The sequence below is a fragment of the Daktulosphaira vitifoliae genome, unplaced genomic scaffold (genome assembly GCF_025091365.1).
Source record: "Daktulosphaira vitifoliae isolate Bord-2020 unplaced genomic scaffold, ASM2509136v1 Scaffold_1, whole genome shotgun sequence".
Classification (NCBI taxonomy): domain Eukaryota; kingdom Metazoa; phylum Arthropoda; class Insecta; order Hemiptera; family Phylloxeridae; genus Daktulosphaira; species Daktulosphaira vitifoliae.
The window spans coordinates 71,160,987-71,180,829 of NW_026099572.1; the positions used below are offsets into that span (position 1 = coordinate 71,160,987).

Below are 19,843 nucleotides of genomic sequence, written 5' to 3' on the forward strand. Positions count from 1 at the left end.
TATGTTTTTTATCAAAAATAATATCTTAAAAATTTTTACTAGCTATAGATGGAACATAAATTTAAAAAATATTTTATAATTATGTACAAGTGATTTTTATAAAATTTTAGTATGTACTCTATTATTCTTAACTTGAATGTACTGAATTTGTTTAGAATTTTGTCTAATCAAATTATTTTGTTTATTTTAGGTAGAAAAATGTTGGACTCTTATTATGAAGTATATTATACAAAAATAACTATGTAGTTTTAATTAGTAAAAAAAGTATATTTGAAAAATTATAATAATAACTTTTGAATTTAGTTAAACAAATTTAATATAATATTCATTTATATATTATAAAAATTATAGTTCCAGTTCTTCATCAGCTGTATCCATAATATCAATATCATCTGAGTTTTTGTTAGGCGTTTGTTTTTTAGTATCTTTTTTTTGTTGTTTTGTTGATTTGAAATCTAAAAAGGAGAAAAAATTATTTAGTTTTAACTTACTAAAGGCCTAAAATAGAAATATTACAATTTTGAATGAAACCTATTCTGTGTATTTAAAGAATAGAAAGATAATTTTAAAGTATAATTTATATAAACTAAAATATACAAAGTAATTAATATGATCTATTTATTGTGCCTATATGTAATAACATAGAATTTTAATTTTGCAAAGAATGATGAAAAATCATAAGTTGTGTCTTTGTCATACAAAATTAATAATAGATTATAATTAAGTAGTATAAGGAAAGAGAAAAAGTAAAATATCTCTAATAGTACCACAACCTACTGATTCTTAATATTANATAAGGAAAGAGAAAAAGTAAAATATCTCTAATAGTACCACAACCTACTGATTCTTAATATTAGAATTATTAATAATTTGTTGGTAAATCCCTTATAAAGGCATAAAAGTATAAACTTTTTTTTCTATAATGGTAATATACATATTTTGTTAGTTTAAATTTTTAATTATCTAATTAAAAAAATAATAAGTCAATGACAAATTTGAACCATTATTTTAAAAAATATTTTTATTTAAAAATGAATGGCAAAATTAACATTAATGTTTATTGTCAAAAATCTATAAACAGTTCCCTACCCCAAACTATATTTTAAAATGTAAATATCTTTAGAAATACTGGTTTTAAGGTGTAATAATTTTCTACATACAAACCATGTTGATAACTTAACAAGGTATGAGTGATAGAACAAAAGAAATCAATAATTCATAAACTAAATATTTTATGTAACACAAAAAAATTGTACAATATTTATTATTTCAGGTGAAATTGAATGATTAACATTGAATCAATCATCTTATACAACAAACTGTAAGTACAGTCAGACTTCTGGATTTATATCTGATGCTAATAGAAAAATATTGTAATTTAATTACCCTCTAAAATATGTTTAAGTGGTTCAATTAAGCAATCAAAATCAACTTGAGACAATGCTTCTAATACATCTTGAGCACTTATAGTCCTTTTATTTCTGTTTGTGGCAATAGTAGTTGCTTGATTACTAACATACAAAATAAAAACTGATGCAGCTCGTGCCAATGCAGTTTTAGCTTCTTTTGATACAATAACATTTGATGGTAATACCTCCTTAACAATACGTGTTATAGCTGTTACTGGCAAATTTAAATCTTCTAAACGTTCAGCCATTATTAATAAAAAAATCTAAACTAACAAAATTAAATTTTTTTTCATTCAATTAAATAATATATACAGATTATACTTTTAAAATATATAAGATAATTATTTTAAAAAAATTGCTAAAGAAAGTAGAGCTTACATAAGATAAATTAATGATTAATTGTAAAACCGGATAAAATAAAAAAATGTTGAATATTATTGTTTAATTCTAGATAAATAAGCTTCATAAATAAATTTCTCAATACAGATTATACTGATAAGTAATATGTATTCAACTTAAAAAAAAGAAACCCGCGAATCAGTTTTTTGATATTTGATGATAACAATTATTTGACGTAAATAAGTATTACCAACTACCGACAACAAGATTCATGAACTATTTAATTACTCACTAAATATAAACGTTTAGGGCACCTTTTTTGTTTTGTTTTCTTAATGTGATATTTATCATTTTAATTTCAAAAATAAGGTATTTTTTATGTTCTCTTTTTAATAACATGAAGTGTACGTCACACTTCTTAAACGATAATTCAAATCATCAATGAATCACATTTGTATAATTTCTACAAAAACCAAACTTTAAAAAAAAGCTAAATTCCAACCGCCTATTGAAGTAGTAATATCTATACAGTGGTCAAGTTTAGCCTTTCTTTAGTTTATAAACTTCAATCCTACTTTTATAAACAATATTGCTCCTTTTTTTCTTCTGAGTTTTCTCCTTCTTATCTCCAAAAAAGCTTAAATTCTTTTTAATTTAAATCGTTGATTTTTAACACAAATTTTAATGTTTTAAAAACTAAAAAAATTTGTTTAATAAGTATTTTTTTTAGCTTCGATGCAAATTTAATTATCATTCGATCGTTGTATTCCCTAGCGATATGTGCGTGTTCTATTGTTCTCTGTTATTTTATTTTTCTCTAACCTTAATAATTGTGCTATTATCTCAAAATTAATACCATTCGATCCGTTTTGTTGCACTGATGCTTTATCTGCCGTCTTTTGGAAGTTGCTGATTGTTCCAAATCCTTCACTGACTACAATTTGGTAATCTTAGTATACTTATTACCAGTGTTGGGAAAGTTCCTTTTTAAATGGAACTCGTTCCGTTCCCCGTTCATTTTCTAAAAGATGAACTCGTTCCAAATCCTAGTTCTTTATATTAAGAAGGACCTTGTTCCAGATCCAGTTCCTCCAAAATAAGAACTCGTTCCACTCTTCGTTCCTTTTATGTAACCAAGTTATTTAAAAAATTGTTTTTATTTTTATTATGAATTATTAGATTATATGGCATATTTAAATCAAAAGGCATAAATAAATATGTTTAATAATGTTTTATAACTAGTAACTACACAAAAACAATGTGACATCATTCTGTAATAAAAATGTATAACTGTACTACTGATCTTTTAAATCATAATATAAATAACTACTATAATAATTAAAATGGTACACATTACAGATGTAGTTTTAAATATTATAACATTGTAATAATGCATATTTCTTATTATTAGACTTATAGCTGTTAACTGTAAAAAATTTGTATAGTTAACAACTATTTACAACTATTTATTTACAGTTTTACTATTTAATAGTATTATATTAAAAGTATTTTTAGTATTTAACACACTCATTAATTACAAATTTGAGAATTATTAGTCCTATTAAAACAAAACAAAATTTTCATTTTATATACCAAATTTGTTTTGTTTTAATAGAACTAATTTTTCAAAAAGTGAATCACTCAATTTATGGCGTTTTTGTGTCATCACATTGAAACCTGTCGAAAACAGTCGCTCAACAGGAGCACTAGATGGAAGGGGTGTGTTAAATTCTAAAAATACTTTTAATATTGCAGGGTACAATAGTAACACAGTCAAGTCTTTCGACTGGCATTTTAAGAATAATTCTAACTCTTCAATACGAGAACTTGAAGTTGTATTTTTCTCTACTGGTAAACATATATTAAATATTTACTGTATACCTACATGTGATAATAACTCTATTTATAGTCAATTGATTCATTTAAACAGCCTACGATCTCGGCTGGGTATATAGGGGACTTCCACTGTCAAAAGTCAACTAAAAATACCTTAATATTTTAATGTCTAGATACGAAGAAAACTACACTAAAACATGTTTATAAAAATTTTTAGGAACTGTAATTTCCGTTCACGTTCCTTAAAAAATGGAATTTGTTCATTTTCCTCGTTCCTTTATTTTAAAAGGAAGCAGTTCCTAGCATCGTTCCTTCAAAAAGAACTCGTTCCAGGAATCCGTTCCTTTTGGAACTAGTTCCTTCTCAACACTGCCAACAGGTTCAACTTGCTACATTCTCATGATACAGAAAAATCTATCGAAACGAATGATACATCAAATATAAATTCTAATAATACTGATATTCAAATAAATCATACCCCGCCACCTCCTCCAATATTCGTTCGTAATGTTGCTGATTTTATTGAATTGCGAAATCAATTAATAAAACTGATCGATTCTCAAAACTTTAGCTTTAAATAATCTGCTATAATAACCTAAAAATCAAAACTACTAACTCTGACTCGTAAAGAAAAGTCATCAATATTTTTTGTGGATCTTGAACCCGCCCAAATCAACAGTGAATTATTCAAATTAACTTCGTTGCTCCATACCAAAATAAAGATAGAAGAGCCTCACAAACGTCGTGAAATTATTCAATGTTCAAATTGTCGTCAAGAATACGGTCATTCAAAAGGATATTGTGCTCATCCTCCTAGATGTGTTCGTTGCGCAGACTTCCATCCCACTTCACAGTGTACTAAATCAAAAGATACAAAAACACAGCAAACTACCGTGGTTGCTCAGTACACAAAAACTTACAACGGTCAAATCTCAAACCTAACAAAACCCTTAAAAATATTAACACTATTGTAAAAAATCAGGAGTTGAGATCCTATGATGGGACTCACTCTACCCGTCCTAACATCTCAGACAATAAAATTTTTCCTAATCTTACTCAAAATACCCAAATCCATAGTTTTTCAAGTAAAGTCGATTCTCAAATAAACTCACCAGAAAATTCATCTAACAACCAATTATCCTCTTTTTTAATAGAGTTCAAGCAACTCATTTACCCCTTAATTCAATTACTCATTACTGTAATTAACAAATTAATTCCAAATAATGACAAATAATCAAACTAATAATAAGTCTCTTAATATCATTCTATGGAATGCTAATGGTCTTAAACAAAAAGAATCTAAATATTTAAACTTTCTTATAGATAATAAAATTGATACAGCTCTAGTCACTGAAACACACTACACAGATAACTTCAAACATTTTTTTCCTGGTTACAATATTTACAAAACAAACCACCCAGATGGTACGGCACATGCGGGTTCTGCAATTCTCATCTCATCCTTAATACAACACCACCTTCTACCAAGTGTACTATTACAGACTGTCCAAGCAACAAATATCTCAATTTCAATAAATCATAATCCTATAATTATTTCAGCAATATACTGTCCTCCTCGACCAAACATATCTCAGCCCCACTTAGAGCAGCTTATTTCCTCATTAGGACGCAAGTTTATCGCTGGGGGAGATTTTAATTCCATGCACCCATTATGGGGTAGTCGCGTTGAAAACCCTAGAGGGAGGCTATTTTACTATTCTATTCTATCTTACGGTTTTTCAACTATTTCACCTCCTGGTCCTACTTACTGACCAACTCATAGGAATGGACTACCTGACTTACTTGATTTTTTTATATCATCAATCCCGGGTCATATAAATCACTCTATTCATAATATATGTGACCTATCACCCGTTTTGTTAAAGATTGAAGAATTTCCAACCCAATCTCCTCCTCGGCCCTCCCTTTTCAAAGGACCTGTAAATTGGAATCAATTTTCCTCAACCTTAGAAAATAGTAAAAAACTTAAAAATCCCTCTAAAGTCTTGCAACGAAATTGACTCCGCAGCCCAACAATTAGTCAGCTCAATTCAATCAGCTGTACATGAATGTTCTTATGATTCCACTCAAAATTCCAATTCCAATTCAAAATTAAAATCTTTTCTTTTACCTTCTAATATAAAAATACTAATTGCTGAAAAACGTAGGGCCTGCGCCTGTTGGCAAAGAACTAGACTTCCCTCAGACAAGTCTACTTTCAATAATCTATCTAACTCCTTAAAAAAAATATAAAAACAACCTCTTTGACATGAAATTCAAATCCCTCAACTCTCAGGACGGTTCATTATGGAAAACCACTAAAAATATGCTTAAACTGAAAGATTTTTCCTGTCCTATTAAAAAAATAGATGGATCGCTTGCCTTATCTAATCTTTTTGGAGAACACCTTTCGAATATTTTCACACCTCACCTTGATATTATTCCTAGCAATTCTCAATTAATCAAAATAAATAATTTTTTAGATTCTCCACTACCTATGTCTCTCCCTACTAAACATGTCTCTCCAAATGAAATTGTAAATGTGATTCAAAAATTAAAGTCCAATAAATCACCTGGGCATGACTTGATAACAAATAAGATTTTAAAACATCTCCCTAAAAAAACAATTATTTTAATAACTTTCATATTTAACTCCATGTTAAGACTTTCGTATTTCCCTACCATTTGGGAACAGTCCATTATTATTCTTATTCTCAAATCAGGCAAACCCCCCAATATAACAACCTCATATAGACCAATTAGTCTGCTTCCAGTGCTTGGTAAGCTATTTGAGNGAAACAGTCCATTATTATTCTTATTCTCAAACCGGGCAAACCCCCCAATATAGCAACCTCATATAGACCAATTAGTCTGCTTCCAGTGCTTGGTAAGCTATTTGAGAAAATCATTTTGAAAAGATTAAGACCAATCTTAGAATCTCATAAAGTAATACCCAACGCTCAATTCGGGTTCCGTTCAAATCATTCCACTATACAACAAATACACAGGCTAGTCGATATAATATCATCATCCTTTGAAAATAAAGAATATTGTCCGGGAGTCTTTCTCGATGTGGCTCAGGCCTTTGATAGGGTTTGGCATCCTGGCCTACTCTATAAAATTAAATCATTCCTCCCTGCTCCCCTATACCTTCTTATTCGCTCGTACCTAGAAAACAGAACCTTTAAAGTTCGTTATGGTAATTCTTATTCCTCTCTTTTTCCCATCCTAGCAGGAGTTCCACAAGGTAGTGACCTTTCCCCCGATTTATACAATATTTTCACTTCAGACATCCCCCAAACTCAAAACACCTCCTTGGCTACCTACGCTGATGACACAGTCATTTTATCTTANCGCTGATGACACAGCCATTTTATCTTCCAATAAAGACCCAATCGCAGCTTATAATGCTCTTCAACTCCACCTCGACTTTATAGATAAATGGTCCACAAATTGGAAAATTAAAATCAATGCAGACAAATCAGTAAATGTTCCTTTCACTTTCAATGAAAAAAATATGCCTGTTCTCTCCTTCCAAGGAGTTCCTATCCCTTCTTCGACTCAAGTCAAATATCTTGGTATTACACTTGATAAAAGATTAACCTGGGGTCCTCATCTCAAATCCAAAAGAAAGCTATTAAACATTAGATTCCACTTATTACGTTCTGTATTAAAATCAAAACTTCCTGTACATAGCAAAATAATCATATATAAGTCAATGTTAAGACCAATTTGGTCTTACGGAGCCCAAATATGGGGTTGTGCNACATTAGATTCCACTTATTACGTTCTGTATTAAAATCAAAACATCGCAGTTTAAAACAATAGAAGCCTTCCAAGCAATTTCCCTTCGTACAATCACGTCCGCTCCTTGGTATGTCTCCAATCTTACCCTACATAAAGATTTAAACATTGAAGCAGACGATATTTTAGTTAAATTATACTACAAAAAGTTTCATTCCAAATTACTTCTACATCCAAATCCATTAATTGCTAACCAACATACAGTTACAATTCCGGACAACCCTACTCGCCGTCTAAAAAGACGCTGGTGCCGTAACCTTTTAAATTAATATTGTGATGGCTAAATAACCAATGCAAGTCAAAAGGGTCCCATCACTGGATAGCTTCCCTTTTTCCCGTTTTTAAGTCAAATGTGTTATATTCTATTGTTCACCTATTTGCTTATTGTATCATTCTTATGTACAGATTGTAAATTTTATTATTTTATAAATTAAAAAAAAAAAAAAGAGGAAAAAAAAAGCTTCGATGCGAAGCTGAGAAGGTATTAATTTTACCATGATGTGTTTTTTTTTTTTTTATGTCGCCACTTTTTCTCAGCTCTCACCGAACCGATTTCTTTCAACGATACGTATTTAGTCGAAGACATTACCTTCAAAAAATGAAAAAATTTCCCTCGTTCCCCGTAATGGGGGAAATCTCCAAAAAAATTACAAATTTAAAAATCGCTAATTTTCGAAATTTTTTCAATTTTTTTTTACTTAAAATTGCCATAACTTTTTCAAAACTGAACAAACCAATATGAATATTTTTTAATAGATGCATTATGTCCTTACTTATCATTTGATATATTTTTTTTATAAATTTATCCCTTTACCAGCCCACAGGGGGGTTTCAAAATGACAACTTTTCCACAATAAATTAACTTTTTCAGCTTAATTTTTGAAAGTGTTCCAGAAATACTGACACTTTTATATATAACTTAAATTTAAGCAAATGTAATATACTTTATTATAGATAAAAAATTTCAGACTTTATTTTGTCTTCATGGTGAAAATGGCTACCGTATGCTATTTTTGTGTTAAAATGATCGATTTTATATTTTACATTTTTAACTTTAAAATGTTATAACTTTTTGAAAAATGTATGGATGAATACAATTTTTTTATAAAAAATAATATTTATATTCTTCTTTCATTCAACATACTTTTATTTTAAATCGAACCATTTCCCTTAATACAGGGGGGGTTCAAAACATAAAAATTCATATAGAATGTAGAACTTATTCAACTTAATTTTTGAAAGTGTCCGGAAATACTGACACTTCTATATATATCTTAAATTAAAGTTTATGTAATATACTTAAATATAAAAAAAAAAAATTTGGACTTTATTTTGTCTTAATGGTGAAAATAGCTACCGTATTTAAAAATATGCTATTATTGTGTTAAAATTCTTGGTTTTGTCTTTTATTTTATTATAAGGGGATTACACTGATTTTCATAAATATTATATCAATCTAAATGACATAGTATAAAAAATTAATCATATTTAAATTTTTTTGTTTATTTGAAGTCGAGAAAAATAACTTTAAAATTTGAACTAGCTAAATTTCCATTTTTATTAAGTGACGAATGAGACGTACGGTTTTTGAGACGGTAACACTTGGTTCTTTCACGACTGTGGCACTGAATTTTTTTTTAATTCTTTTTGAGTTAAAAACAAATGTTTAACTCATTTGATTTTTATCTCATTTAGATTCAATAACTTCAATAAATATCAAGGATTCCATTACTGTAGTCTCCTCTCGTGAGAAGAAATTCATATTAATATTATTTTACTATGTGGTTTTTTTTTTTTAAATTAAACACTATCTACAGATTTGCATCGAAGCGTTTTTTATGATAGTGATTTTAATCACTGTCAGATATCATCTATACTGGACGCAACTATGCCACTACCCCACTGTGCTGGGTTTTTTTTTCTGAAAAATTACCTAAAAATCAGGTCGAGAATCTTAATTAAATAACAATATGTGTTCCGGTTAAGGTTCTTTGAAATTTAAACTATGATTTAAAAAAAAAATTATAGGTACCAGATATATCGGTATTAACTGTCCCTAATGAATGTTGATATGCGTTCTCAACGAATAATATATTTCGAAAAATCGTCTTTAATCAAATCATACACCCAAAGAAAAACCTCAATCAAAATTGAAAGAGAAATTTTATCAAGGGTTTATGATAATGTTTTATTAATACGAACAAAATAACTATTCTTATAAATAATTATTGTTCAAGACAAGAAAAAAAAATATCATATTGATAAATATATCATTGATTCAATAGTAATGATATATTTATCAAATTGAACAATGAATTTATTATATAGATCGAGGTTTTTCTCTGGGTGTAGTCTAATTCGGAATCTAGTTTCATAGCTTTTTCTACATATATATTAATTATTGGTAATTTTTCAAACAAACATAGTTTGTTGTAATTTGCTATATATGAATAAAGATTATGCCAGTATGCAAAATTCGTTAAAAACATTTTTTAATCATTGAAACTGTCGGTGATTAACTAATTATGAATTTCCAAGTAGGATTTAATAAATTGACAATTATTTGTAAGTTTAGAAAATAATTTTGTAAGTAGGTTATTTAAATAATTTATATGTAAATTAAATTTATGAAAACATATATTTTTATATTTATAGAAATTTATTAATCATTGTTTGCATAATTATAGTCATAATTATAATTATAGTCATAATTTATAGTCAGAAAATGTTTATTGGAGGGGCCAACAATTTTGGGCCCTTGTATAATTTTTTATAATTTGTTTCCCATGAAAATCTTGTGGGGGGGGCTCCTTCTACTCCTCCTTAGACAGTATCCCATTTTATGAATCTTACAAGTTCAAAATTTGTGTTTATTTTTTAAAAATTGGTGGATTATTCCAAAAGTTACGTAATCTGCTATTTCCTTATTAATATCCTGATTAAGATAAAGTATGTCGAATGAAAAAGGGATTATTAAAAATTATTATTCCTCATGAAAAAATTGTGTTGATGCATACATTTTTCAAAAAGTTATAGCATTATAAAGTTAAAAATGTAAAATACAAAATCGAGAATTTTCACACAAAAATACCATTTGGTAGCCATTTTCACCATGAAGACAAAATAAAGTACGAAATATTTTAAAATAAAAAACTACATTACATTAGCTTTAATTTAAGATATAGATAAAAGTGTTAGACTTTCCGGAACATTTTAAAAATTTAAGTGGAAAAAGTTAATTTATTGTGGAAAAGTTGTCATTTTAAATCCCCCCCGTGGACAGATAAAGGGTCAGATTTATAAAAAAAAGTATATCAAATGAAAAGTAACGATATCATGCATCTATATAAAAATTTATGGCAATTTTAAGTAAAAAAATTGAAAAAATTTCGAAATTTAGCGATTTTTAAATTTGTAACTTTTTGGGGGGTTTCCCCCATTGACAAGGAACGAGGGAAATTTTTTTAATTTTTGAGGGTAATGTCTTCTCACCCGGATCGAGGCCCACTTGGTCGACGTCGGTGGGCTGGTTGAGGGCCAGTTCGGATTCAGGAGGGGGTGGTCGACGGACGACGCGGGCTCCCTCTTCAGGGATTTGGCCCTCAGGGCCAAAACTGAGCAGGGCTTCTGGATGGCGGTGAGCCTGGACATCCGAAACGCGTTCAACTCCGTGTGATGGTTACACATCCTCGAAGCGCTGGACTCGTTTCGGGTGCCTCCTTATCTCGGGCGGATGATCCGGTCGTACTTTAGCGATCGGGTCATCTTTTACGAGAGCGCCGCGGGCCTGAGAGTCAGACCTGTCACGGGAGGCGTCCCGCAAGGGTCAGTTCTCGGGTCTCTGCTGTGGAACATCACGTACGACGCGGTGTTCCGCGTTCCGCTACCACCGCACGTGCGCGTCGTCTGCTACGCGGACGACACGCTGGTGGTGGCGGAAGGCGCCTTGTCCGAGAGGGCTGGATCTCGTGCGAACTGCGCGCTTAGCGCAGTCACCGCCTGGATCCAGCAGGAGGGGAGCGGACTGAGCCTCGCCCTGGACAAGAACAAAGCGGTCTTGTTCACGGACAGGTACAAGTTCACTCTCCACGGCTCGCCGTACTGGGGGTGGAGATCCCGCTTAAGGACTCCATGAATTATCTGGGCCTTGTCATAGACAAACGTCTAAAGTTCGGGCCACACATTACTCGTGCCGAGAGAGATGCGGCGCAGACTTTTAGTCAGCGTCGTACACTCGGTCCTCCTGTACGGGTCCCCGGTTTGGGCGGATACTCTTGAGTATTCGTCCAAAAACCGTGAAGCCCTGCTCAGGGTGCAGAGGCGGGTGCCGATCCGGGCAGTTTCGGCGTACCGAACGGTGTCCGGAGTGGCGGCGGGTATCCTGTCGTCACTGCCGCCCGCCGACCTTTTTTTTTTTTCTTTTCACGGTTGACATGATGTCGGCCGCCCTGGAACTATTGTGAGATATTGCTTCAGGGCGACCGACGTCGGTATAAAATTCACACCACCACGTTGTGAATCAGCCCGAAGTTAATCAAGAGCTGATTCTCAACGTGGTGTGGCCTCCCCCATTAGCCGGAGGTTAGGTGGGGGTAGGACTTAGCTAAGGGTCGGCTTATAATTCACAAACACATAAGATACACAAATAGTGAGGAGGACAGGAGATACCTTATGTAGGCTTCTCCGGCCCTCCCACCTTCTTGGGGCAATCCCTTGCCCGGTGGCCCTCTGTTTTGCACGTGAAACACGCGTCGGTCCGGTCGGGACCGCTGCACGTGCCCCCCCTCGAGGCACCTGTAGCAGCGCGTTCCCTTGTCCTTTGGGACTCGGATCCGGCACGTGCCCCATCCCACCCTGAGCCGTGTCAGCCCGACCAACGGTTGCGAAGCCCTGATGGGCACCTCGCACCACGCGAAGCGTCCCTTGCCGCTCCCGTGCATTCGGACTGACACCGAAACGGCGGGCGCCGTCGCTCCCTCTTTCGAGATGAATAGTAAAAAGTTCAATCTTTTTTTATTAACTTTTGTAATAATTAATTCTAAAAAACCAAAAAAATTGGTTAATAATGATATTTTGAATCGAAATTTTCACGGATTATTTTTAATATATTAAAAATCAAAATCATTAATAACTTGAAAACAATTTTTTTTGTTTTTAATAGTTTTTTACTTATTAGTAATATTCCCAAAAGATAGGTGATAGAAAAAATCTCATTATAGTTTTCAAGTCGGCCAAAAATATTATACTATACATTATTAAATATAAATTTCATTATATAATTAAATATATAATAGATATTTATTCACATATAATCATAAAACGTGTAATCAGGTTATAAATTAGGATATAAAAGTTGATGTTGCTTTTAGAATAATCCACCAATTTCTTAAAATTAAATATATTTAAATAAATAATTATATCTTTATCTGTAGATTTGTAGAGAAGCGTTTTTTATGATAGTAATTTTCATCATTGTCGGATATCATCTATACTTGTCCCAACTATACTGCGCCCACACTACTCCATGATCCCACTATGCTACCATTTTTTAATTTGAGCATACCAGGATTTTTTGCAAGAATTAGTGAAAGTTTGATTTTGGCAAAATCTATGCCAACTCCTCTTTCATTAAATTTATTTACTATGTTCTAAATTAAATCAAAACTTTCAATGAAATTAGCGCCAAATTTTTTCAATTAAAAATTTTTCATTGTGTCGTAAAAACGACACACTGAAAAAATGATAAATTAATCGCCAATTCATTTTTATCAAAATTATCTTAAAATAATTTTTGACTAATTTGAATAGCTTTTGCATCACTTTGATCAAATGTACTGATGACTTTTTTTAATTTTTCAAAGTTTTTCCTATATTAGAAGGCTGCATCATGCCAAGTGTTCCCATCCTTGTGATAACTGGTAATGACAGTAAACTTAAATTCAGGCACATTACTTGAAACATTTACTTGATTTTAGGTGTTTTTACGAACATTTTTTTTGTATTTGAAACTAATTTATCAATTTTTGGGAATTTATTTGTAATGTCTTCCTATACTCTATGAAGAATATGGCCATACATGTTATATAATGAAGTTTAGGGTAAAATGCTTTAAGCGCTTGCCCGCATTTTATCATGTAAGGGTGCAGCATTTGTGACATAATGTAATAATTTTTAAGACCATAGTATACTCATTAAATCATTAATTAATTTTGAAAGTTAGCCTTTCTTTAATTTTTAACTGTTAAAATTAGTGACTTGGTTGATTTTTTGAAGATAAAGCACTAATTATTATTACACATGCTATGTAAAGACCTTGTACATCGTTAGTTTCGTCAATTGATACCCATATTATAAATAAAATTCCTTATTTCTTCTCTAATCTTAAGTAAGACATTATTTTAACACAACGAAGCATAATTTTTTCGTAAAGTTGATTCATTGGGTAATTTTTATTTTGATGTATTTAACAAAAAATGATTTGAATTCTGGGTTTTGTAATTTTCAAAACGGGATATTAAAAGTTCAGAGATATTCATTGAACTGTTTAGACTTTGTACAATCTTGCTACTAGCAATCAGTTAATAACTTTCTAGTGATTAGTGTGCACTATTTACCAGCTGTGACAAACTATTTTTTTCTGTGATAAGAGTGTAGATAAGTTATCTTTTTTTACAGTTTGAAAAATTAATAAATAAGCGATTGACATTAACATTTAGTTATGGAATTCCGAATTACTATTATGATGTCCTTATGAATAAATAGAAAAGAATGTGATTTACATAAATTAATTACTTGATTTTAATTTAGTATCTTTTTTTTTTCGTATTATTAAGATAAAAATTTGTATTGTTCTGTTTATTTTATAATTTTAACTTGTTTAATTTGTGATACTTATTGTTTTATAACTATTTTATTGCCTACATTAATAATATAACGTAGATTGATGGTAACTTTTTTATAAACATGTCTAATTATAAAAAGTGCTTAAATTATTTGAAAGATCCAATATTAGTTGCACGTTTTCAAAAATATTTTGGAATAGTACGTTGTCACCATCAAGATGAAAATGTTGCTCTTTCACATACAGTTAATAATGAGTTAAATGGCAATAGCAGTTTAGCTGAAAACAGAGATGGAAGTAACTACCAAATAACCAATAAATTTTGGTTTTACTTATTTTTTTTTGGTACTTATCTTGGCGATGAAATAGGATATTCAATAATTATACCGTTTTTCATATGGAACGTTGACTCAGCAATTGCAAGAAAAATTGTTCTTGTATGGGCAGTTGTCATGTATATAGGTAAAGTTCTTTTTATTTAAATTATATTGTCTTTATAATAAGAATATAGTAAATTGTTATTATGAAATGAATATGTAGGACAATCAATCAAAGATATTGTGCGATGGCCAAGACCAGCCTGTCCTCCTGTTGTAAGGCTTCAGAACAAATGGTCAGTGGAATATGGCATGCCATCAACCCATGCTGTTGTTAGTATTACATTGCCATTTTCAGTTCTATATTATTTATCAAATAAATATCAAGTAGGTAACTCATTATTATAATATTGAATTTTAATCAAACTTAAATCCAAATTTCTATAGATTGATTATGCAGTTGGTATTTCTTTGGCATTGTTATGGTGCACTCTAATTACACTAAGTCGCTTATATTTAGGAATGCATACAGTTTTAGTAAGTGATTTAATTAAAAATGATATTATGTAGATCTTATTTAATTTTTTACTAATTAATGAATATAATTTAGGATAGTTTAATTGTTCCTTTTTAATTTGAAAGTTTATAAAAAATAGTATCATAGATTGTTTTATTAGTTAAGTTGACTATACTCCAAGTCAGCCATACACCAGAGAATTCATAGAGTTTTTAATCCATTCGATTTCTTCCCAAATAAATACAATATTGGAAAAATAATTTTAGATTTCTTTTATTTACATATAATTCTTGATTATAAATATTATATTGTATTAGCTAATAGTTATTTTTTAGAATCATCACTTATAACTTATTAGGGCCTTAACTTTATTTTTTGAAATGGAAACATACATAATTAATTAGACTATTTAATAGTTAATGATCTAATTATGGATCGATGAATTGATCATAACTTTTGGTCCAATATTTTGGAAGTTATTACCATTTTATACTAATAACTGAAGGTGAATTGTGAGTGAGGTTATTTTTATTACTAGTTATTTTCTGGCTGTAGTTTTCCTCCTGTCTAGGTATAATGAGAATAACTTCCAAAGTACTAGTTCAAAAGTTGTTATTGACCAGTTTTATATCCTTAATTAGATCATTAAATTAAATGTTTTAAATAGGTTAGTTAATTATGTATGTTGCCATTTGAAAAAATTATGTTGAAACCTTTATAAGTTAAAATATATATATATTTCCTTTTGTATCTTAGTTATGTTATATTGAATATTGTTATTTTGTTGTACTTTTAAACATTGTAGTTTATTGATTTATAAATATCAAAAATTTTGTTATAAAATAATTATGTTATAAAAGTTAAAATTCACTCACTCCTAAGTGTATCAAAGATCATTTAAGTATGTTTTAAAATTGTTTATTATTCATTTTATTTGATGTATTTAACTTATTTATTATTTTTATTATTATACTTAATTATTAATTTGATATTATTTAAATATTTCATAAATGTTTTATTTGCTATTTCAGCAATAATTTAAAGCTAAGTGGTTTATGAGTACATTAGTACAATTTTTTTCTAATTTTTTCTTCTAATTAAAGTAGATAATAGGCAATAAAATATATATATATATTGGACATACATCTTTTTTTAATTAAGAATTCATAATCTATTTTGATATTTTAGAGAAATTGATGTATGATTAATTAAAAATTTTACTTTTAATTCTTTTTTAGAAATGAGTAACAGTATTAATAATAAATTATTGTATTACAATATATTTTATTTTTTAATGAATACCAATGAAATGACACTAATATTAATCTTTTATTCTTGGATTTTAGAGATATATAGAATTTGGTTTTTCATTTTTTTATTAATGCTTATGATTTAAAAATGTTAAATTTAAATCAAAACATTTTTTATTTATCTATATTAGCTCATTTTTTATAATTATAAATATTTGTTGAAATTTCTTATTTAGTGTTTAATAATAATTTTATGTGATGCTCTCACAATGTTATTGTGTATATTTTAATTAAGGATGTGTCTCGGGGGGGAAATATCAGACAAAACCTTTTTGATGAATATAGCTACATTTTAAAAATACAATTAAAAGGAAGGGGGTAGTAAAAATTTATTTTTTGAAAGTAAAGTTTAAGATTTATTATTTTTCTTAGGATGTGATGGCTGGTTTATCCTTAGCAATAGTTCTACTAATACCTATTCTACCAGTTGCCGACATTGCTGATCGTTTTCTCATGTATTGTTTTTGGACTCCATTTATTCTAGTCACTCTTACAGTCGGTCTTATTATTATGTACCCTACAGGAAATCAGTGGACACCTACTAAGTAATTGAAAAAGATATATTATTTAAGTTCTATAGAAATAAGTTAAAAACTTTTAATTAATTATAAAATTTAAAAGTATTAAGAAAATTTTTTTTTTTAATAGTTATGTATATAAGTTCATATTTTATGCTTATTGAGAGTTACATATTGGGCAATTTTTTGCATTGGGAAATATGTTCTTTTGGCATAGGCCTAACTATATAATTTTTTTTTTTTACTAAAACTACAAAATTTCTAGAATATTCTTAAAAAAATTAATTGCACTAAAAAGTTAAGTTTAGAGAGTTTTTGAGACTAACATTTTTACAATTAAAATTAGAATGTATATTATAAAACTTAATTAGCTATTTATAACTCAAGGTACAAGCTTTAATTTTCAGAGGATATATTTTGTTTAGGTCCTAGTGTTATACATAATGACTACTTTAACTGTACTATACATTATTTAGTTTATTTAAAGTAATACACAACTGATACAAAATGAATAACTATATGAATATTTTTAATATTTATTTATTTTTTATAATTTCAGAGGAGACACATCTCAAATATTGGGGACTTGTGCAGGAATATTAAGTGGAGGTTGGTTGCTTGTGATGTTGGGTTTACAAAATGAAAATATAATTATGAATCCAATGAATAATAATATCAGTTGGCCCTCATTAAAAGAGCTAGGTAAAAATTTTAATTTATTTATTTTGAGCTGTACAATTATTTGAAAATTAGTTAGAATAATTTTATTATTCTACATTAATTTCTATATTAATAATCTTAATCATTACATGTGTAATTTTCAATTTTTTTAAATGAAATAATTATATTTAATTTACTGTTTACATGTTTTATAATAAGAAATTAATTTTTATTTTGTAATAAAAAAAGCTATATAAATACAGTAATACCTCTAAATAATGGATACTCTTGGTAATCAAATTTATAATTCTGTATTGCTGGTCCCGAATCAGGCAAATTTGAACAGTCTTTTTAATTAAGACTTTTTTCAACATAAAAATTCAGAGAAGTACATAGAGGAAAACTGACAGACTTATAAGAGATAATTTAAATATAGAATGTTATTTAATAAAACCCATCTAGCAGACAACTATCAATAGCTAACGTTTTTTTTATGAACTAACTAACACAATACACTAAACATTGGTAATTAAGATATTGATATTTTCATCATAAGGCTCATTATTTGATGCAATCTTATCTTATCATTCTATACTAAGTTTGATGTATTTTGACAAACAAATATAAAAGTATTGAAAATATCCCATTCCCAAAAACGTTAGCTATTGATAGTTGTTTGTTAGGAAGGTTTCATTATATAACATTCCATATTTAAAAATTAAAAATTGATTATGAGAAGGTCTGTAACTCTGTCAGTTCTCCTCTGTGTAATTCTCTGAATTTTTATGTTGAAAAAAGTCTTAATTAAAAAGGACTGTTCAAATTTTTTTTAAATTATTCACTTTGCCTATACTTATTATTTTATAGCACTATAAATCGTTTTAGTAAACTGTTAATTTGCTATGAACTTGGACAATGTTATATATCATAATTACAAAATTCTGGAAAAATGATTTTTATTAGTCATTTAATCCACTAATTAAAATATCTTATATAAATTAAATTGTTTTATTTTTTAATTAAATGTATATAATTTTAAAATTATATTCCGTTAGTATAACAAATATTTAAAAAACATTATTGATGATTTTGATCAATTATCCAAAATAAAGTATTATCAAATTTAAATGACCTGCTTACCTAGTTTATATTGTATCGTGCCTTAGTGTGTATGTACCAAGGTTTGTTCCTTTATGGTTGATTACGTACGTTTTCCTGTCTTCTCTGGTACAAGCAAAAGCTCTTAGAGAAGACGTTAATATAAGTTATTTAAAAATATATGATCTTATTATATCTTTTTTAGTAAAATTTTGAACTTATTTCATTTTACCTTATATCAATTAATAATTTGTGTATATTTTAATAGTTATTTTATAAGTGTTATGTTTTTTAGGTAATATAGTAATCAGAAGCGGACTGGGTTATATTTGTATTGTTGTATTTTTATTGATTGTCAAATATGCTTTTGATGGCCTTGATGTTTTACTTTCAATATGTGGTATTAAAGTAATGGACGATAAATTAAATAGACGTGTTGCAATTTTAGATAATGCCTATAAGTATTTATCCATTTATTTGGTATCATTTGTTATAATATTTGGAATACCGTTATTACAACAAACTTTAGGAGTTGGCAGACAATCGTTTTATAATGAAGCCAAATAAAAATTATTGTTAAAATAACTCTAAAGAAAATGTGAAATGTTACCACTCCTTCAAAAGTTAAGAAAACATTTATCTCAAAAAATTGTTTGTTAAGTTATTTTTATATATTGTACATTTTATATAATTATTTGAACAATTTATTTTTATTTTAATACTGTAAATTACTAATAGTTATACAAATCGTTTTTTTTTAATTGATTATGAAATTACTTATATCGGTGCCATAAAATGTCTTTATCAATTTTATATTTTAATAAGGTAATCAGTTATATTTTAAAAATTGTTTAAATTTCCGTTGTATTTAATTATTAATAAAACTATCCAACATTTAATCTGATTATTTTTTAGATCATAAACATTTGATTTAAATAATAAAAAAAAACACTTTGTTATTTCTGGTATCCGTTGTGGTGGTCAATATATTACCTTGATTAATTCATTGTAATTTTAAATTAATTAAAAATACATATTAGGAAAATAAAAAAGGTCCCTCCAACAAAACAAATAATCTAATTGTAAACAATTTTAAATATAATTCTGACTATATTTAAAATTGATTAAAATACATAAAAGGAAATCATGCTAGCACTCCTAATTCCCCTACATTATTACTTTAATTCATGTTTT

The 19,843-nt window shown here is 28.7% G+C and overlaps 2 protein-coding genes across 3 annotated transcripts; one reads left to right on the forward strand and one right to left on the reverse strand.

The window, feature by feature from the left end:
* Nucleotides 1-246: 246 nt before the first annotated feature.
* LOC126893926 (DNA polymerase epsilon subunit 3) lies at nt 247-1,929 on the reverse strand. Of its 2 annotated transcripts, none has more exons than XM_050664479.1 (3): nt 1,788-1,929; nt 1,387-1,677; nt 247-455 (listed from the first exon to the last, which is right to left on the reverse strand). In XM_050664479.1, exons 2-3 carry the CDS (start codon nt 1,655-1,657, stop codon nt 346-348), a joined length of 381 nt encoding a protein of 126 aa, XP_050520436.1. In that variant the 5' UTR covers nt 1,658-1,677; nt 1,788-1,929; the 3' UTR covers nt 247-345. The 2 variants fall into 2 exon arrangements, with proteins under 2 accessions (XP_050520436.1, XP_050520435.1); XM_050664478.1 differs by having other exon boundaries at nt 1,387-1,672; nt 1,788-1,928.
* A 12,193-nt stretch (nt 1,930-14,122) lies between these two features.
* Nucleotides 14,123-19,548, forward strand: LOC126894029 (sphingosine-1-phosphate phosphatase 2-like). The gene is made up of 6 exons (XM_050664663.1): nt 14,123-14,691; nt 14,770-14,933; nt 14,994-15,083; nt 16,746-16,918; nt 17,451-17,593; nt 18,945-19,548. Exons 1-6 carry the CDS (start codon nt 14,352-14,354, stop codon nt 19,214-19,216), a joined length of 1,182 nt encoding a protein of 393 aa, XP_050520620.1. The 5' UTR covers nt 14,123-14,351; the 3' UTR covers nt 19,217-19,548.
* The last annotated feature ends 295 nt before the right edge of the window (nt 19,549-19,843 follow it).

Excerpts from the sequence above, each read along its gene's own strand:
- LOC126893926 (XM_050664479.1), bottom strand. The coding sequence starts at position 1,657 with ATGGCTGAACGTTTAGAAGATTTAAATTTGCCAGTAACAGCTATAACA. Across the intron at positions 456-1,386 it reads ACTTAAACATATTTTAGAGG|ATTTCAAATCAACAAAACAA; the intron begins GTAATTAAATTA and ends TCTCCTTTTTAG.
- LOC126894029 (XM_050664663.1), top strand. The coding sequence starts at position 14,352 with ATGTCTAATTATAAAAAGTGCTTAAATTATTTGAAAGATCCAATATTA. Across the intron at positions 14,934-14,993 it reads ATTTATCAAATAAATATCAA|ATTGATTATGCAGTTGGTAT; the intron begins GTAGGTAACTCA and ends AAATTTCTATAG. Across the intron at positions 16,919-17,450 it reads AATCAGTGGACACCTACTAA|AGGAGACACATCTCAAATAT; the intron begins GTAATTGAAAAA and ends TTATAATTTCAG.